The sequence below is a fragment of the Pelecanus crispus genome, chromosome 1, assembly GCF_030463565.1.
Source record: "Pelecanus crispus isolate bPelCri1 chromosome 1, bPelCri1.pri, whole genome shotgun sequence".
In the NCBI taxonomy this organism is placed as follows: Eukaryota; Metazoa; Chordata; class Aves; order Pelecaniformes; family Pelecanidae; genus Pelecanus; species Pelecanus crispus.
In genome coordinates this window covers 222700701-222722450 of record NC_134643.1, presented here as the reverse complement: position 1 = coordinate 222722450, position 21750 = coordinate 222700701, and the positions used below count along the sequence as shown (strand labels likewise).

General features: G+C 42.8%; 1 protein-coding gene across 4 annotated transcripts in view; it reads right to left on the bottom strand.

Moving 5' to 3' along the window:
• TENM4 (teneurin transmembrane protein 4) overlaps positions 1 to 21750 on the bottom strand; it is a 342594-nt gene that overhangs the window by 98864 nt on the left and 221980 nt on the right. For 2 of the 4 annotated variants that reach the window (XM_075727611.1, XM_075727613.1), the window contains 2 exons: positions 21267 to 21293; positions 13346 to 13492 (listed from right to left, as the gene is read on the bottom strand). In XM_075727611.1, the coding sequence (XP_075583726.1) occupies positions 13346 to 13492; positions 21267 to 21293 (174 nt within the window). The remainder of the gene's footprint in view (positions 1 to 13345; positions 13493 to 21266; positions 21294 to 21750) is intronic. The other 2 variants (XM_075727612.1, XM_075727614.1) reach the window with 1 other exon arrangement.

The following is a 21750-nucleotide window of genomic DNA, read 5'->3' as shown; positions in this document are numbered from 1 at the left end:
AGGCTGAAAATACATTGCAGATATAAATCTTTAATGAGAATTGTGGTTATTTCATTGGGTTGTGCTTCAGATGTTTTGTGAACAGAAAATAAAAAGACAGTCTTTGCCCCCAAAGAGTTTACAGACTAAGGTAGTGTTTGGAAGAGCTCACTGGTGGGATTGGTGAATTTGCAATCTTTAAAATGAGATAGAGCGTCTTTCTAAAAACAGTATTCCAACTCTACCTACAAGAAATGAGTTAGATAAGTAATCCTAAAGTAAAGCTCTCTGTCTGGTGCTATACAGAGGGCAGATGATCTGATCAAAGTGGACTTGGTCCCTTAAAAAATAATGTTAGCAGAATATTTTGGAGCTGCTTTACCATAAATGGCAGAAAAGGAACATTTTTTGCTGAGTCCTGGTGATTCTTCTTCATGTCTGTCCCTCTCTGAAGGGAATGAGACAGGGCTCACAAGATGACCTCCAGAGGTCCCATCCACTCTTACTTATTCTATGATTACATGATTCTTAGTTAAAGATGCAATCCATTGATCACATTATTTACCAGATGTGGCAATGTCTTGCCAATAGCTCCCTTTTCTCAGAGGCAGTGATTTGATTCACCCCATGGTGACTCTGAGATCGCAAAAGGCATTTATTTCACGGCTTTGCACAAAGGAGGTCTGGCAAAAGAGTTTTATTTTTGGCAGGACTGCCAGCCTAGTTGTTAAGGGCTCCTCTGTCTATATAGGATGCATGAAATATCTCAGAGGTGGAAAAGCTTGTATTATGTAATACTGAGGAACACAAGAGATGGCTTAAAATCTGACTCAGTGACAGATCTCTGAATTAATTTGTTAATTGAAAGGCATCCATGATTGAAGCTTTTTCTAGAGGGGTCCCTTGGGATTTGTTGTTGCATCCAACCCTATTCAGCATTTTCATCATTGTCTTAGAATGTAGTTTAAATCTCTCCTGGTAAAATCTTCAGGTCACCTAAAGCTTGGTATGGTGGTAAATAGTGTACCCAGATCATTTTGATACAGAGTGATCTGACTCACATTGCTACAAGGTCACAATCAAACAAAATGTGTCTTAATGGAGCAAAATGCAAGATAATACCCCTGGGAACAAAGAAAGCATGTTATACTTACGGGCTGGGAGACTCTTGAAAAGCAATGACTCAGAACAGAATTTAGAGGTCACTGGAGATAATTGTCTCAACATGAGTTCTCAGTGCAAGGCTATTGCTAAAAGGCTACTGTGAACCTTAGAAGTATAAAAACCCCAAAGTTGGGAAATGGTATCTCTTCTGTACCCAATACTGCTGCCACAGTTCTGTGTCCAGTGTTGGTGCCCACACATAACAAAAGATGTGAAATTACTGGAAAGGGATCAAAGGATGCCACACACAAAAAAAATCCAGCAGCTGGAAAACAAACCTTACGATGGGAGGTTTAATCTTCCTCAGCTGTTCAGAGAAAAGGTTTGGAATGGATTGTTGCTCTGTGTGGAGGGACTTGCACATGGAAAAGACATCAGAGCATGCAGGGCAGAAGGAGATATTGGTAACCTTGCAGACAAAGGCAAAACAAGTTCCAGTGGTGGGATATTGGAGTTGTTAGACAAATTCAACCTTGAAATAAGATGCAGTTTCCTAGCAGTAATTAAGCATTTGAATAGCTTACCGGAGGAAGTGGTAGACTCACTGTAATCAACTGTCTTTGATATATGAGATATCTTTCTAAAAGACAGGCTTTAATCCAGTTCTGGGGGGAAAAAAATGAACAGCCTGTGTATATAAGAGGTCAGACAAGCTGATCATAGTAGCCTCTTTGACCTTAAAGAATATGAATTACTGTAATCCCTCTGTGCAGGACTTTCAACCTTGCATGGAGCAACACATTTGTTCTCTGAAGTGCCATGATCATACTATGGCTATGTGTCGAATAAGGGAGCTGCCACTTTTTAAAACCAAGAGCTGTATGAACATGGCCATAGCTGAGAACTTACTGTGCTGTGTATCCGTGCTGTGGGAGCTACCAGGGTTAGGAATCCACACACAGATCATGGGTCTCTGTGGCTTTGCTGCTGCAAAACTTGGGGTGCAGAAGCCACGAGGTCCCACATTTACCTCCTGTTACTTCTCTTTGAAAATTTTGCAGTGAGTTCTAAGGAAAATTCACCTTCATGCTTTATAAATTTAAAAGGTGTTTTGTATTATTACTTCATATTGCTTTGTGAGATCATACCTTGCTCTATTTTCCTTTGCTGCTGGTACTGGCTTCCCACATTTGTTTTTGTCTATTTGGATCATTAAAGCATGAGTTTTATTTTGCTCTGATTTTATTTTCTATTAATCCATGCAGGTCCCTGAATTCCTCGCTCTTCATGGGTAGGGAGCTTCTTGCAAATGTCACTTTATCCTCACTCTTTTGATAGATCAAGAGAGATCTCAGGGCATGAGAAGTCATAGCTGTGTACTTCATTATATATCTCCTTACGATTCACTGGGGCAAGACACATTAGCAACTGGGGCAGCTACATTAGATAATGACAACAGATCTGAATGCTGACCTTAATGAGGAGTTTCACAAGATACTCAATATCATAACTGCCTTCCACAAATAGTCACCTGGATGCCAAATTTAAGATGACCTAAAATTACTTGGCTTTCAAACACTGCTTGTGACCCATCACTTTCTGAAAATTGTGCCCTTTATGATGTTTAATTAGCATGCAAAAACATACAGCCACCCAAACCAACCAGCAGTGTTGAAAATCTGGAGCTACTAGGGTCAATGTGGAGGACTCAGGGCTGTGTTTTGCTTACTCTGCCCACCGGAGCTTCAGGTGGGCTGGAGGAACACTATCTCATGCTCTCTGGTATTTACCACACAAGGAGTTGCAGAGTCCAGCCAAAAGTAATTTTCTTCTCAAGAAAACAACAAATAAAGTGAACCTGTTCCAGGTGTGTTATGATAGAAACAAAGCTGGTATGGTAAGCTCCGCACCTGCCTTCACGTCCAGACTCTCCAGCTTCCCTGAAAGACTCCTTTGCTAGGAATTAAGATCCTAAGACACACAAGCAGCCACTAACAGATAGGAAAAACTGTGTGCCTATTGAACACCACTGCTTATTAGGAGAGGCAGATCTTTTGGCTTACTTCTAAACTATGATGAGATGAGCGTGACACATTCCCTCCCCAGGTCAACAACTAATTGTCACGTTCACAGCCACTACTATCCTGCAAAAGAATTACTCTTCAGCAGCAATGGGGCTACTCTCTCTGCATTCCTTGGGTTGCTGCTGCACTTACTGGCTGCAAAGTGCTCACAAAACCCACAGCAGTCTCATTCCTCTTTCAAGCCTCATGCAGTCTAGCTTCCAAGTCCCTCACTCACCACGATGCAGTGCCAACAAGGTGTCAAGGATTAGAGTTTTGTACAGAAGCAAAGGGCTGGTTTTGAGAGACTGCTTCTGCAGTAAACAAGATCAGTTGAGAGCTAATAAAATTTCAAATTAGCTGTGACTTTTCATGGCCCCACAATTGTATTGGCTGATTTAACGGGCAGCGTCTTAGCTCGCTGAGATTGAATAATTGAGTATTTCTACAGAGTTATGGATGCTGCAACAAAAATCCGTCATGCTAACATCAACAACTGAATGCAAATAACCTTCAGCCAGAGGTGTTATTATGTGTTTAAGCAGACTCTGACAGGTGCTGCATGTCACATGTTGGGCTGGAACAGGCAGGCCACAGGTAGGGACAGACCTGTTTGTAGCCAGAGAGCATCCTGTAGACCGTGACGCACATCGGGAGCCCCGGACACACCGGCAGTCAGGAGAAGGTGAGCCGACGGAGCCTTATTAGGGTGAATCTGGGAAAGCATACATGGCAAACTCAAGGATTGCTCCTGCTGAAGATCATGAGACTTTTTGCCACTGACTGCAGCAGGAAGAGCCTCTGTGAGAAACTGTACTAGGCCAAGCAAAACTAGAAAGAAAAATAACAATACAACTCCATTGTCTTTCGGGAGTATTTTCATTGCCAATGAAAGCATAAAACGCACTGATTATACAAATAGTTACGCATTATCACTTTTTGTGGGGACACTGTCTGTCTTGTCCTGTGATGCTTTTGCATGTATTACTGGGAGAGTTTGGATGGGGAGGGTTTAAAATATAGATGCTCAGAGGTAAAGCTAACAAAGTGTTAGTCTTACCCTTGAGCAAATCAGATTTTATCCTTCTAGCTCTAGTCTAAACTCTGGTGACACAGAGACTAAAGGAATGGCTCAGTACTTCTGCACAAAACACAAGTTATTGTTCATGTGAATGGTTGTGCTGATGAAGCTTTACAGGAGTAATGATGTTCTGCCCTGAGTTGAGGACTGACACTCAATTTACTTCGATTGGATTTGGGGAATAAATAGGTTTTACTCCAGTGCTTTGCAGAGAATAATTTTACCTATTCAACAAAAAAGCTTTTGGCCCCACTGTAAGGAATCAAAGGGAAACAAAACACAAATGTAAGGAACAATAGCAGTGTGACTGTCAACCCGCTGTGATCATGTTATCTATTAAAGTTCTCTTCATTCTTTCTATCCCACCTGCTCTGTTTTGATTTTGCCTGAATAAGGTTCTCACTGGTTGTATCCTGGCTAAATTAGGTTGCTGCCTGCCTGGGAAGGGAATTGCCCTCACATTCTTCTCTAAGTGCTCAGCACATGTTTGCAAGTTCAAAATAATATAGTCATATGTAATAGTAATCATGTATTTGAATTACTCCTTGGGCTCTAGTGCAGAAGCAGAGCTCTGCAGTGCTAGACACTACAGAAATACCCTGCAAAAAGTCCATCCTAATCCAGAGCTACACTCTTGTTTAACAAAACATCTGAAAAGAAAAAGAAGGGAAGAGGAAGGAGGAAATGACAGAAAATACATGATAATCACCACTGGCATAAACCAGAGCTATAATAATGTGTTTAGAGTCTACAAGCTCACAGCATCCCCCAACTCATCATTGCTCTGGAGGATAGAGTTGATGCAGCTGGCTTCATGGGTTTCTTCCTTTCTCCAGGCAGGCTTTTAACAAAAGGGCTTACACATTGCATGACCAGAAAAGCAGCATGGAAACCAGGCAATCTATGTTTGGAGTGCTATTCATGAAGCTGAACAAGGCATGTATGCGAGGGCCCTTCCCAGCAGCAGAGAGACTGGCATTCAGACAGTGCAGTAAGTACAGGTTGCTTAACGTCATCAACGGTCATGCAATACCATTCCTGAAACTGCCTCCTTCAGGAGCCAAAGCACCTCTCAAAAGTGATTCCTCTGAGAAAAAGGGACTCAGAACTTAGAAATTTTTTGTGGGAGAAATGGGTTCACACCCTCAGCAGCTGAGATATCCTTGTCACCAAGGTCTCTTGCTTTCCTGGCAAGTGCTGCAAGTGTTAAACTACTGCTGAAAAGTTCACCTTGACATATTCTGTTGACTGAATCCAAGGCAATTCAAGCAATCATCTGAGCACAGTTTGGAAAGTGGTCTCAGACAACTCAGATATAGGCATGTTTCTCAAATCCTGGTCAAGAGGAAAGTGGCCATGCACTCTATACACCCTGAGCACACCGGGCAAAAACTTAGTTTTTTAAGGGGACTTGCTGCCCCAAAGAGGAGGCAAGGGTTTGCCTTAGGTGCTAAAGCAGGTCTGGCAGAGATTTCCTGAATTTCTCCTTTAAGTACTGGTGCCCAATCTCTGTTTAAGCATCTTTTCAGGTGCAGAAATGCTTTGTGAAATGCGTGTCCAAGCCTGTCTTTTCTGAAGATGGTTCATGTCACCTTTTGTTACATCTTATATACCAGCAGCGCCTCCTTCCCTCACTTCAGCAGACAATGGCACATTTCTTTCAACACAGAGGACACTTTCATGGTTCCTTTCTGAATCTATTAATCAAAGGGATTCCATTAAGGACTAGTCAAAAGTACCAGGAACTCTCCCAAGCTGTCAAGACAACCCACAGCCACTGCCAGACCCTCAGTTCACAACACGTCATCCTCAGTAATGGCACAACCAACACCTGCTTCTGGATGCTGTAATGCCTGGGTTCACACCGCTGTCCTGACAGCCGCAGTGCTAACAACCGGCAGCGGGTGATACTCAGGTGTTACCATCCAACACAGAATCAGCAAAGAGCTGAAACCTGAAAATGTGAACTGGTCATTTTGTTCTCTTACTTGAGGAAAGGTTGATTAACAGTCATCATAAAACAGAGGAAGAGAATCTGGGTGATTTATACCAAATTATACCAGCTAGCCAATCTTTTCAGGTACAGCAGACTTTCTCTTCTTTTTAGCAGTGCTTTGTGGTTCCTCCAAGATGACCCTGTTGTTTGACTGGATCTATCTGTGATGGTAAATGCTAATTTATGATGGCCGTTTTCCCAGGTGCATTCAGATCTCAACACTTCCCTTCATAACTGTAGCTAGCACATTAATGCATCATTTTTTATGGTTTCGAGGAAGCAGACAGCTCCCACACCATGCCCAGGAGACAATCTTCTTGTGCTATAAAAGCCTTGCAGGCATGAAGTAAAGCTTCATAACAGTGTGCAAAAAGGAGAAAAAAAAAAAAAATCTGAACGCACCCCACCACCTTGTCAGCAGCTCAAGCATTTGCAAAGACAAAGGTTTGCATTCTGGGGTTCTCCTGGATTCTTTACAATTCCCTTTAAAACCCTGCCGCTACCTTCAGGTGTAACCCTACGTACTGGCAAAGAGCAATGCAGACTCTTGCCAGTTCCCTAACGCATTATTTGGCATGTGGTGGACAGATGGTGGACACATGGGTGTTAAGAAGGCTAGTGTGCAGAGCCAAAATTTCTCTTGCCAAAGAATTTTAAATGCTGCTGTCCCAAAGCATTAGGCAAGTCTCCACCTTACTACAAGCACTACCTGACCCTTCAACGGGCCAAGCAAGACACGAAGCATTACTCTGTTGAGTTGCACCGATGGGCTATGGTACAGTTAAACAAACAGCTTTGATTTGCCTCAGAGAACCCATTCCTGAATTACATCGTCCCTGAAGTGAGAGCTGGTTTCTAGTGGCAGCACTAACTAATGCTCAAGGCTGCAAGGAAAGGCAAAAATCCCACACGCAGTGGCTTGGTGGCTCTGACCTGCTCACTGCTCCAGCGTTTGAAGACTAAGGCAACTCTTAGTTGCCCTGGCCTGGGGGACAGAGGGAAGTATAGCAAAGGATTGCTCCCCCTCGGAGCTCTCAGGTAGCATCTGGTGGAGTGCAGACTGAATGGGCAAAGGCAAAAGGGGGCCACGTGTACATTGGAAGCCTGCGTTCATGCTAGGCTAAATGCATTGCATGTAGCTGCCATGAATGGGACATAAACTGAGGGGCAGAAGCTTCGCTACTACAATTCTTGCAGAAAAAGAGAAGAGGATGGTTTATTTTCTTCACTCCCAAAGGAAGATCATTGACCAGGTGACATGTAAGAAAAATGAAGCTGCTATACTTCTATGTAATGGTGTGCAATATACGTTAGGATCGGCCAGCATTATTTGACTGGGAAGATTATCTATCTCTCTATCTATCCATCTGTCTATCTATCTATTTAAATTATCCTGCAATAATCACTAACACAAGCCTTTGGAAGTGTTTAAATTGGGAAGAGGCAGCAGAGAACAGCAGACAATGGAACATCAACCTCTAATGAATATGAAGGGTTAGATAATATTAGGAACATTTCTATTCCAGACATATTTTTCATCTGAGAAAGACTCTTGCCTTTCACAAGTAAAGTAGATTCACTTTGGGCAGAGTTCAGCAGCTGTTTAGCAACTGGAATTTTTCAAAGCAGGAAACGAAGGATGCGGTCAGTTCCACTTCCCAGAGAACCAGAAAGCTTTACCCTATCTGGAAGATAGGGTAACCCACCACAGCCCTTTTTGGCGCCTGACATGGGGCATGAGCAATTCGAGATAATGACAAGTAATTGGGAGAGGTAATGGGCAAAAACATGGACTGAACAATGTTAGAGAACAGCATGATCATGGGGAATTTCGGTTGTTATAATTGTGGTGAAGGGAGGAGGGGTGGATTGTGTGATGTATGTGGATTTTAATGATAATTCTTAAATATGTGATTCACAGAGGCGAGGGATGGAATGTATTGGGTTTGTGTGGCAATGTTTTGGTATCAGGGAGGCTACAGGGGTGGCTTCTGTGAGAAGCTGCTATGTCCGACAGAGCCAACGCCAGCCGGCTCCAAGATGGACCCGCCACTGGCCAAGGCTGAGTCCATCAGCGACGGTGCTAGCGCCTCTGGGATAACCTATTTAAGAAGGTGGGGGAAAAAAACCCAGTGGGGCACAAACTGCAACCGGGGAGAGGAGTGAGAATATGTGAGAGGCAGGACTCTGCAGACCCCAGGGTCAGTGCAGAAGGAGGGCAGGAGGTGCTCCAGGCACGGAGCAGAGATTCCCCTGCAGCCCTGGTGCAGCCCATGGCGAGGCAGCTGTGCCCCTGCACCCATGGGGGCCCACAGGGGAGCAGAGATCCACCTGCACCCGGGGAGGAGCCCACGCCGGAGCAGGGGGATGTGCCCCAAGGAGGCTGTGACCCTGGGGGAAGCCCACGCTGGAGCAGGCTCCTGGCAGGAGCTGTGGCCCCGTGGAGAGAGGAGCCCAGGCTGGAGCAGGTTTGGTGGCAGGGCTGGGGACCCCGTGGGGGACCCACGCTGGAGCAGGCTGCTCCTGAGGGGCTGCACCCCGTGGGGGACCCACGCTGGAGCAGTTCGTGAAGAACTGTAGCCCGTGGGAAGGACCCACGCTGGAGAAGTTCATGGAGGACTGTCTCCCATGGGAGGGACCCCACGCTGGAGCAGGGGAGGAGTGTGAGGAGTCCTCCCCTGGGGAGGAAGGGGCAGCAGAGATGATGTGTGATGAACTGACCGCAACCCCCATTCCCCGTCCCCCTGCACCTCTTGGGGGGAGGAGGGAGAGAAAATTGGGAGTGAAGTTGATCCCGGGAAGAAGGAAGGGGTGGAGGGAAGATGTTTTAAGATTTGGTTTTATTTCTCTTACCCTACTCAGTTTTGATTGGTAATAAATTAAACTAATTTTCCCGAAGTTGAGTCTGTTTTGCCTGTGATGGTAATTGCTGAGTGATCTCCCTATCCTTATCTCATCCCACAAGATTTTTCGTTATATTTTCTCTCCCCTGTCCAGTTGAGAAGGGGGGTGATAGAGCGGCTTTGGTGGGCACTTGGCATCCAGACAGGGTCAACCCACCACACTTCGCTACTCTGGAAAAGACCAAAACAATAACAAAGGCCCTCAAGTGAAGTTACTGTGTTGATCAGACAGAACTTTTAGACCAAAAGAGTAATTTAGCTTCATATCTGTAATTCTCTCATGGTTTCAGGACAGTGGGGTGTATCCAGACAATGATAGGGTGAATTGGCCAGCTGTCTGGCTCTCAATATGGAGCGTGTCATACATCTAACGATGATTTCTCCAGAGCAAAGCTTTGCTGCCCAATAGCATATCGGTGAGATTGCAGAGAATATCCTGTCCTCTTCCCCTCCATTTTTCCTGTACACTCTGTTCCTGATGGAGGAGTCTACAAATGCAATGGAGCCCATATTTAGCCTATGGCATATCAGCCTGTTCTCAAGGCTTTGTCAAATGCCATTAACTCCACTTCTAGGACTTGTCACAGAAGATAATTTCCTTGGTCTTTTAAACCTTCAAACTTCTTATTCTTCAAGCACATGACAGAGCACTCAGTGTGGGGTGAGACAGGACTACTCTCAGGTAGTGAGTGTTTTCAGCCATGAATTGGAGAGGTTATTTTCTGCCAAAGAGAGGCAAAAAGCACTTTTTTCAGCTTGTTTTAAGGAAACACCTCCCATTTGTTGTAATACAGGTGGCCTCTTAGGTCAAATGTGCAAAATCCTAGCCTTTTACCCAGATTGTTAAAGCTCTGTCACTGCACTGTTTTCCCTTGACTGATACTGGATGATTGCCTGCTCTCAGTTACTTGCTACAACTCCTTTCAAGTTGACGGGCTTTGTGTTTAAAAGTGTAAATAAAGTGGACCTGGGTGTGAAACCTAAGTGCTAGCTTTGACAAATGACACTTGTGTGTGGAGAGGGCACTGCTCTCCGAGACACCTTTTTTTCTAACCTGAACGGAGATTACATTTCACTGAGTCTCTCTCTGAGTGACTTCTGCTTAGCTTTTTATTGTTTATCTGAACAGCCTCCAGACTGAAGAGGCAAACACGCCCTGTAATTTGGTACCCGTCTCCCTCAGGGTATGATTAGGCTGGGATCTGATGAAAAAGATTCTGACTTCAGCTCCCATTATCCTGAGGAATTTCCGGCTGCAGAGATCTTGATTAGCAGACACATGATACCACAGCACAGGAACCAGCTTCCAATGAGCTCAGGCAGGGTGAAGCTCCCCTCCCCGTAGTGTGGTGTCTCAGCTTCGAGAGATGCTGCTCTGAGCAGAAAGTGACTTAACAGGCAGCAGTCACCAACCAAAAGTAGGCACCTACGAGTTGATATCTGAAATAGCTGAGAGATGATGCCCTAAATCTATTTCTCTCCATTGATGGTACCCACAGTGACTAGCTCAGATGTTTGACTTCTAAAGCATCATGAAAGGACTCCCATCTCCATTGCCTACATTCATGTGCAGATGAAGACAAATTCAGCAATAGCCCTAAAATCCTTTATAGTGAACAGTCAAATAAACCACGTTTCTCCAGCCCTGACTATGCAACATTCCAGAGACTGTGATAGGACCCCAAAAGAGGGAGAAGGCATAGTGTTCATTCACATACTACATGCTCTTTCAAGAGGCTGTTCACACCTACATCCCTTCAGTGTTCTTCATGGCACAGTAGTTTCCCAAGGTATAATGTCTGTGGTGACAAAGTGGCTGTGTCGAATATGGGCTCAATTCTGCTTCCCAAACACAGGTGCCTAGTGTCATTTGACTTGCCTTTGGATATCTGAGAAATTCAAAGGCAGTTGTCACACATGAAACATACATATGCTCTACCAGAGGTCCAAGTTACTGTGAAGGGGAAGCCAGAAGCCAGCTGGGGTACTCTATGATGTCTCAGATGGTGCTGCACAAAAGGCAACAAACATTAAGTTGGAACACAGAAAATTATGATTAGATATCAGGAGAAAAACATTTAATATATGGGTGGTCATATACTGGAGCGGGTTGCCCAGAAAGGTGGAATCTCCATCCTTAGAGGTGTTCAAGAGTTGACTGGACACAGTCCTGAGCAACCTCATGCAAGAAGACCTGCTTTGAGCAGTGGGTTGAACTAGACAACTGCTGGAGGTCCCTTGCAACCTAAATTACTCTATGGATGTTCTTCAAATGTCTCCAGCTGTCTTGCTATAGGGATCAGCATAACAACTAGAAAACACGTCCAGAAGCCGCCTTTCTTTACCAGTCCATGCAACCATATCCAAATGCCTGTGCTAAACAAGGAACTTGGGCCTCAGAGTAGAAGTACTTCACCACTGCTGATGCCCCTACATCTCAGAGGTTGAAATTCTAGATTTGAGCCCACAAATTCATAAACATGTATAAAAATCAACTTGAGAAGGTAAACATATACCTGTTCCACTTCCCAGCTGAGGAGAGTCCTTAGCAGTAATGTAGAAAAATCAAAGGAATAGCACAGTGTACGACATGGATTATCTGTAAGCTGTAATGCACACCATGTACATGTATTTTTTTTTTTTTAGTGTACCAAGAGTAAAGTCAACACTCATTTGTGGGCTCTGACATGAGTAAGCTGTCACATGGCAATATGTTACAACCCAGCAGTTGCTCTGCTCTAGCTGTGTACACCACTGCTCCACACAAGTTCACCAAATGCAAGTTAGCAGCTGATGTGCACTAACTTGTAAACATGTCGATGCCTTTTGTCTCCTGTCTACATCTCCTGTCCTGCAGGCTAGCAAGGCAACAAACAGCTCGTTTCAGGGTGAGGGTAATCCAGTTACAAGGTTAGAACTTTGAACCAGGAGATATGAGGAGATGGTGTTCCACCAACCTGCTCAGAGTCTAGTCATGCTCTTTTTGATGTTATACAGGTGTGGTCTACCTTGTACATTAGGCTGGATGACTCCTACTGGATTACTCTCTCTCTTTCTAAAAACTTCACAGGATTTTTGTTGGTTATTTTTTCCATGGAAAGTGGGATTATCCTTGGCTCTATTTAACATATTTTTACACATCTGATATGATGAACTTTATTGCTGCCCTGTGTCAGCTGTAAATAGGAAAGATGAGTACAATGATATTCAGTTTCATGTGAGGCAAAAAGCAACCTTTGTTTTATACTGTACTGTGTATTCTTTGTATGGTTCTCCAATTTTTTCCATCTTTTCTAAAGGGATAGTTTGGTGCATTTGCTATGCCAGATGTGCAGAAGTATTTTAAATATTCAATCAGAATCCCAGTTGCTGTGAAGCAGATAATTACAGTCTTGGCTTGGCTATTTTTATATTTTTTTTTAACTGTACTGTTCTGGTGAATATGATAAAACAGAGGCTTGCAAAATGCAGTCTCTACTTCACAGTCTGGGTCCTGGCCCAGACTTGTGGTTTACAAAGCCTTTTGCTGAGTGACAACAAAACAAATTATGCAGTCTCCCTTATGCCTTAAATTTAATATCTCATCTCCTGCCCCCTAATTCAAACCTTCACACTGCACCAGGGTTTCCTTTGTAATGAGATAACTCTGAATATTAAGTTTGCATTACGCAGGGCTATTATTCACATGCCTGACATCATTACATATGGAACTGTAATCAATAAAACATGGCTTGAGAGGGATTGGATGGCTTGTGGGCATGGGGATCACTCACCAAAGCCTCTAAGTTTCTGCAAAACATCCATCCCAAGTCAGTAGTGACCTACCAGAGAGCCTTGATGAAAACCTCAGGCAGTGAGGCCAAAGTTCGAACAGTCAGGGGCGTTTGTTGTCTGAGGTGGTCCCATCGTGTCACTGCTGAGCCACCCGGCTGGGGTGGAGCGACAGGACGAGCGCAAAGCCTCTGCCTGCTCTCTGGTATATGGACTTGATTTGAGGATAAACAAACCTCCCTCTTCAGCCCTGGCACCACAAGTCCAAATCCATTTCATTTGAATTCAAATCCACTCTGGCTGAGTCAGCCTGGCAGACTTTGCTGTCTGTTCTCCACCAGCTGTCAAAACCCAATCTGCCCTGCAGAATCAAGCCCAGCTGACTGTTCACTGTGCAAGGTTTATAGGCTCTGCAAAGCCTGACATATCACATGCGCTCATGTCCTACCTCCGTCGTTGTCTTTCCCATCGCCGCATGCCGTCTCCATGGAAGTATCGCAGCCCGCTCCTCTCCAGCCCAGCTGGCAGACACAGTGCCAGCCGTTCATGTCCAGAGTGCATCTGCCGTTGCCATTACACAAGCCAGGGCATCCCTCTGCAAGGAAAACAGCCACACATTCAAACGTACTGGAGAGACAAAGCAACGCAGCCTGGAAAGGGGCTAATTAAACACCTTTTTCCCTCTGCGGTCAGTTTATTTGTCCACTCCCATTTGGTGTCTTCCCGCCTGGAGTGAGCTGTCCCTGTTCGGTATCAGGATGGTGGTGACCACTCAGTGGGCTGCTATCTCCCAGGAGGTCCTCACAGCACAGCCCCACTAATTGGATTGAGGGAATGGTGAGCTTCAGGGAGGCGATGAGATTTTCCTGCTTCATTGGTTGTAAACCCCACCCTGCCCTCTGAGTCTCTCAAAGCCTTTCCTTTGTAAGACCAAGATTTGGGGTTACCTAAATCGCATGTGGGGTAAAAGTTCCTAACACCCAGCGGGATAAAGCAGCCGGCTGTCAGCAATACTGAGGCCTCAGACCGGTAAGCAGTCAAAGCTGGCTGGAAAGGGAAGACACTTCCTATGTTAGAAAATATTTGGAGAATACCTAATTTCTCTATTGTAGTCATTTTGGGTGGGATTCATCTCATCTGGTTACAATTAGTCTATAATGGAGATACCTTCAACCCTCTCTGTAGTCAGCAGAGAAAAAGACTGTCCCATGGTATAAATCCCCTCATGTGTGTTAGATGCCCATATTGATGAGCTGAAGCATGCTCTGGGAACACCCATTTCTCCCCAGTGACTAGAGAGAGCCCAGCACAGAGGCAGGCGTTTCTTTTACAGGCAATAAAACTTAGGGAGGATGAACACCAAGCTCCCAGTCTGCCCACTAGGGTTTGATTTTCTCATCTGATGACCTCTTGCCGAGATTTATGTCCTTTTTTTCCCCCCCCAAGAAAATAGTAGAGTAATTTCCAAGGTAAGCAGCAGTGTGAGGGACGCTGCTTAGCTTATACAGTTCTGGGAGCTTTTTACCTGCAGAGCTCAAAAATCTTTACTGAGCAGCAGTCAGAAATGTAAGCCACATTTTACAGCTTAGGAAACTGAAGTACAAGGGACTGAAGTGACTGTCAAGGTCACTCAGCAGGACTGATTATACCAGGAACACAACTCAGTCTTCCTGAGCCCTGTTTTAAGGCCCTCTCTCTTTATATGTGTTGCGCAATCCTGCCCCATAGTTTGAGTTTCTTCAGGCCCTTGGCTTTGCAAGACAGGTTTGTTTGTGAAACTGTGCAAACAACACAGACTTATCCTGTCCTAAAGGGTTACAATATGACGGCAAAGAAGTGTGCGTCATTGCAACATCTGGGTGACTGCGTGATGCATGAGGGTCTGCCCAAGGAAGTGCTGAGACAGCATGTAGGGCACACCATGCCATCGTGCATCCTGCACTGGGGAAACATCATTCAGAAATGCCTTTTAATTAAAGAATTGTTTCGTGGTGAACTTCACATCTTTTCTAGGATTGTTTTTCTAACAAGTGCCAGATTTACAGGGACCAAATGGAAAAAGAAACAAAGGTGGTACGGAAAAGTCCTTTAAAAGGATCTTAAATACATTTTTCATTTACAAACATATTTGTCGTATTTCAGTCTTTAAAGTGTGTATTCTGGAGAGGCGGGACATACAATGTGTGTCTGTATGTGTGAGCATGCTTCTGTGTGTGCGTAATAATCCAGTCACCAAGCCAGGAAACATGAACTTGCTACTCTCCCCTTAATTGGTTTAGTGGTGGACTTGGTAATGTTAGGTTAATGGTTGGACTGGATGATCTTAAAGGTCTTTTCCAACCTAAACGATTCTATGATTCTATGATTTTGGTATTTATACACTATATTAGCATTTATATACTACAGAAGAGCTATTTATAGGCAAGGCTACTTGAAATTCTCCATTTTAATACCCTGCCTTCAGTTCTTACAACAGTGCCAAACTTTTAACCATTTCATCTCATTTTTTTCCAATGCTAGAGCTAATTTATTTGTTTGTTTCCTTTACTTACTTTCAGTACAAGCTGAAAGCATTCAGCTCTTTTGGAGAATGAGAGAGGTAAGAAGTGTACTACTTGTTAAAATAACCTGCTAAAATTACTTAGCTAGGTAGGTAATCCCACTTTGGAGTAGGTAACTTCAGTTTGGATGAAATCATGCTGATGGTAGAGATATGACTGCTTTCCCCTCTTTATAAATCTGCCTAAATTTGTGTAGATGAAAAACCTCTGAAGAAATCTCACTTTATGTGTATTCTGCATGGCTCAATTAGAGCTTGGCTGGTGCATCACCATTGAGCACGCTTCGTGTTTTTACTGCTTGGACTCTTTACAACCCATCCTAAAAAGTTCTTTTCTATTCTGCAGTTGCAGAGGCTGAGCAGGAGATTTCTTGCAAAGGTGCTGTGGTGTTGACTTGGAGAGGAGTGCAGTGAGAACCAAAAAGAGTTGAGTGATGAGAAGTTGAAGACACCACTGTAAAAGGATGAGAGAAGAAGGGTTGGATACTACTAAATTTTTAATCCAACAAGTAGTGTTTTATTCCTGGAGCAGACTCTTATTTTCTGCAGTGGAAAGAAGATAGGTTTTAGAAGTTTTTGCTGGGCGCTAAAGACAAAAAGCCTCCTGGGTTTGGTTCCAAGCCACGTAGGAACAGGTCTGAATCCTGAAAACAGTTTAAGTTAGGCCTATGAGGTTTCACATGATGAAAATTCAGAGGGAAAAGAGGGATTTCATTTTATTATTGTTGTGTCAATTATATTTTGCATTTCATAATCTTTGGAACTAAGATCTCAAAAGCAAAGATCTAACATTATTAGAAAAGATACTGTAGTGATTGATCACTTGCTCTGAGACTGAAAAAAGAAAATGATCTTCAAATGTCTCACATGAGGAGTGTCCAGCAAGTATAAGGAAAAACTAATATAACTGTAAGAATTAGGAGCTCATACGGAGCTGCATGTGCTCTACTCTCCCAGGCTTAGGAAAGGGGGAATTTGGAGTGGCAGAAAATGGCTGATATAATTAGGGTGGGAGCACCTTCTGCATCTGAGGAAATGAGAAGAGTTTGATTTGTCTACTCTAGCACAGCAAAGGCTGAAAAGACTATGATTGTTTTCCACAAATGCATGAAACAGATAAACAGTGAGAAGATAAAACAGCTATTTAAGCTAAAGAGAATAATGCTGGCATAAGAACAAATGGATATAAACCACGCATGAATAAATTCTCGCTGGAAATTAGAAGGGAAAAAAAAAATCATTTTCCAGGATCAAAGGAATAATATTTTGGAGTAGCCTCCCAGTAGGAGTATTAAGGAGAAGAAGCCTCACTGATCTATCCATAGAGCTTGGTAAATTTATATAAAGTTTTATGAAACATGGTTGCCCTTGACAGCAGAAGACTGGACTCAACTGAGGAGACCCCTTTCAGTCTTTGAATTTTGTGTGCAATTAATTGTCTATATGAAATGTGTTTCAGACTATCTGAATGGACTTTCATGATTTCCTCCGAATCTTTTTGATCTGGACCCACAGAAACTAAGTCAAGCATCTCAGAAGGCAGGCAGACAGAGGAAAAGCATCAGCCAGGAGATGAGAGACAGAAGAGAGAGAGAGAATCTCATGAGATTATGCCTTCCCAAAATGTCTGTTCCTCTTCCTTGACTATTAAGGGAAGCCAGCATGACTAGCTAAGACATAAGCATCTATGCTGTAGATATCTAAAGTGGGATAACTCCCACCTGTAATGCCAAACTCCACTGTTTTGGCATCTTCCAAGTCTAGAAAGCAAATTTACCCCCTCCCATCACGGAGAGAGTCATCTCTGGTTCCTAATGAGACAAATCTCTTCCAAGGAGTCAGAGAGAACTGTTTCCTAATGAGATAAATTCTTCTTCACAGATCCCCAAACATAAAAGTTTTCAGATAGTAAACATTACATTACAAGGTACAACAAAGTGTCAGTGTTGTGAGGATTAAATTGTACCTCTCCTGTGTCATGGGTTTGGTAAGAGAGCAGTTTTCAGAAGTAATGAGAAAGGAAACCATTAATAGAAAACAACACAATTAAACAGCAGCAGTCAGAAGACTTGCAGCTTCAGAAAGTTAGAAGTTAACATGGATGTGTAGGCCAATGTATCTAGGAGAATGGACCTGTAAGTGCTACTATTTCTAAACTGGTTCACTGCATAAAGACTTGTCCATCACTAACACTACAGAGATAGGAACATACCGTATTCCCCATTCCACAAACGGTGCACTTCAAAGCACTTGATGAAAAGATGATAAAAATAAACTTTATCTCTTCCTTTCCCCCATGCTGGGGAATAAAGCAAAAAGATCAAGTTGTCTCCAAAGTGCTTCTGAATGTCAACACAGCAGGATGGCTTAATCCTCACAGATTTACACCACCGTAATCTTGCAGCTCTGATTTCTCATAGCTAGTCACTAATGATCTATTATTCCTGTTTGTGTTTGTTAACTGTATTTGGGTGACTACGAGAATTAAATATATGAATAGGGCTTTCTGAGGTGGGGGGGGAACCTTGATGTGAGTTTCCAGCTGAAGCACATGAAAGCACTGCTGAAAGGTGATGATACTGTGGGACATTAACAAAGATGTCAGGTCTGCCATGCAAGAGACAGAACAGACTAGGGAAGCAATATAAAAAGTGGACTAATGTTGAACTAGACAAGAAAAGAGCATCAAAGGAGACTGTCACCAGAGTAAGAAATTATCCTGACATATTAAGATTATTGGTAAAATAATCTGCTCTTAATGATCTGTACAGTTAAGGCCTTCTCTAATTAGTCCAATTATAAACAACGTTCAATGGGATTTTTCTCCAAGCCAAGCCTCATTGCCACTTGAAATTGGACTTAAAAGATAAGGCTATTATCTTTCCTCCATTGTCAGTACGAAAGCACTGACAGATGTTCTAGCAAAGCCCAGCAGACAGTGGTTGAGCTCTGAAATGAGTAGGACGTGGCTGATGCACACATGAGGATGTAAACACCTGGAGCTTGAGAGAACAACAATCAGTAAGTGACCTGCATAAGTTCTGCAGGACTGAAGGGGAGGAGCAAAGCATCAGCTGATCCCTGCAAATTATGAGAAACCTGGGAAAGTGTCCTGAAAAACACTCAACTCTTAAACTACCACCATGATATTTCATGATGGTGGAAATCCAGAAACCCTTAATCAGATGCATCCTGTAAAATGAAGATTTAAAAGTTACTTGCCAGAGCTCCTATTGCTTATAACTGTACAAATGAGGGAACTGGCTGTGGTCAGACCTTGGGTTCTGACCTCCTTGGGTTCTGATCTCCTGACTTCAGGAGCAGCCCAAAGAAGTCACCTTGCAGCTATCCCTGAATTCAAATGTTCAGCATCTTTCAGGTTAGCTGTTTATATGCCTCACTACAGTGTTAATGTGGTTATTTTTTAAGAGCGGGAATTGATAACCAACAATAGAAATTAATTACATTGATGTACCATCAGCTCCAATGGTATTGGAGAAGCACTCTCTAAAATCAGCACCTCCTCAATAGTAGGCACGTCTTTTCCTTTTAAGCATTACCAGTGTTAATTAGGCCTTAGTTTAGAAGACTCCACTCCAATTCTAGTTAGAGCTTCTTGGTTTAATCATGCTGATGTTTGCTATTGAAACTTGCCCTCCAATTTAGAAACAATTCTGCATCTTCTCTGACTTACTGGTTTATTGTAAAGCTGTAGGAAAGATTCAGCAGTAAATAAGGCTCACCCTTGACAACACAGGATTACTGGGAAGGGATTTCAACCAGAAAGATGTTAATAATTAAGAAAGCCAAAAGGGCATGAGTAATTTAGTTTTGAAAAATGCACACCATGCAGTTAGCCAAGTAAAAGACATGTACTTTTAATGTTTCAGCTATTGCTAATCTTTCCAAAAGAGGCCATGCATGGTAAGAGACAATCTTTTATTCTTAGTACGTTGCTTAACCTGTTATTCACTGAAATACTCACTAAATATAATGTGTCTTTATTCTTGGGCATAAAGGTGAGTCAAAAGGCTATCCAGAGGAAAAATGACAGCTACAGAAGACTTAATAAAAAGAATTGGGCCACTGAATGGGCAAATCAGTCCTGCAGGTCCCTGGACCCAGGCTCTGCAGGTTGATTTCTCATCTGTTCTATCCCCTTGGTGCTTATCTGCTACCTTTTGATCCAGCCTTCTCTAATACACGTTGAGGTGAAAAGGAGGAGACCTGGGTTTTGAAATGCAAAACACTGAGATGTGGAACATTAACAGGAGGTTCTGACCGCGCTCCCTAGTGATGGACCATGTCTTCCTCTAAGGATGCCACCACTATTACTTCACAAGGGCACAAGAAGTGACCCTTTTCCCTTGATCTAAGAAGGAGAATACACTTTTTCGTCGTAATTTAAATAAAGTCAAGTATGTTTTATTGATGCAATGAGAGAAAACTAACTACTACTGAACAATCCACCGATCTATAGACAGGGGTCCAAGGACAGCTACCAGTTGCTGCACTACACTGAAGATGAAAGTCTCCTTATTTAAACTGTGGATATTTCCTTATCATTAATATTTTTTGTCTGTTCAGAGTTTTTTGCTGTTTGTGATTGTACCTGAACCTGCCTTTAAGTCTCAGTGGAAACAAGAGAGAAACAACAGATTGTAAATTCATCTAAGAGAAGCAAAGTAGTAGGGCAACTGTGCTTCTTGTCCACAAGAGCCCTATATGGCAGACTTTAACTGCTCACCGGACAAATATTTTGGCATATCTGTCCTTCTTCATCACCCTCACACAGCTGCTATTTCTGATTGCTCACAACCTGAAAAGGAGGGTAATGCTATGGAAGAAACTGATTTGTTCAAACTGATTTTTTGGTTTGTTTAACCAGCTAACATATGATGCTGCGTGGTGTCAGCACTGTGTCGCTGTTAGTGTCAAATCAGCCATGTAGAAAGATATTTGTGTCCAATTCAATCGTATTTATTGTCAGATTGTTGTATTTAACTAGATGTGTGCTATTTCAATATTTTTAGAAAGCTAAGTGCATTGTGGAACTGTCTATTTCTATTTAAAAGTCCTAAATTAATTTAGCTCATTGCTCTGATTAATAAATAACTGTGATTTTTTTTTAAGATAGCAGATTACCTCTATTCTGCAACAGTTCAATTCCTTTTCTTCTTTGTTGAAGAAAGACCTGGTTCCTAGACTTGCTTTACATTTACAAACAGGAACACAGGGTTGGATTTCACTGTAGTGTACATTAAGGCAACATCACTAATTTCAATTGATTTTGTGGATTTATATAACCAGAGGCTTTGAGGTCATAACATTTTTGTATTAAGAAAAAGAATAATGTATCATTACTCAAAGTTCCCACATAAGACACTTCAGTCATGGATCAAAAACATGAAGACTCCACACAGAAAGTGCACTCACCTGCTTGTTACAAAATGGATCATAGACATTTAATTAAAACACATCACTGTACAGGGCTCCTGCCGTATTCACAGACACTTTTGTTTCCTCCTGACTTGCCTTACCTGGGTAGGAGGGGTGAGGATGAGAGATGATTTGGAGGGGAGGGCAGGGACAAGGGGATGGGTAGGAACACTGATACGATGTTAACACAGGGTCACAGCACTTACGGAGGTATTTCCTACCTAAATGACTGGAAAGTTCACCCTTCCAGACATTAGGGAGCACTTTGGTGACAATGAGGAAGAGATGCAACCTCAACACAGCATGTTCACGGTGCATTTTTTTAAAAGAAACACAAAGACAATAGGAAAAATAGGAAGGAAGAGCATACCTTTCACTACCTTATCCAGATAGTGAGCTTGGGAGATAAAAGACAGGACATTTAAGGTAGGATTGAATAAGTGCATTGCGGCTTACTACGAGACTGTGCAGGTGCTAGAAAGGCAAAGGAGAGTTTGCTGTGATATGAAAAGAAAAACCTTGATTATGAGGAGAGAAAAAAGGAAGAAGGGTGGAGCACAGCCCTCAGTCAAAGAGCTCAAGAAGGCTGTGTTTAGACACCCAGTCATCTTTGCTCATTAAGATCAGGAAGAGAAACAGGGAAGTTTTATATATATATTTAATGTGGTTTTATATATATAGGTAAATATATGTATAAATATATATATACATATGGCAGAATATTGTAATGCTCTGCTCACTTGCAACACTCTACCTCTGTTTTACTGGCTGCTGTTCTTTTCATCAGGAAAAACAGAGTCATTTGAAAGTGCTCCACCTCACCTGATTGTCTTCTATTTTTCTGCACACAGAGG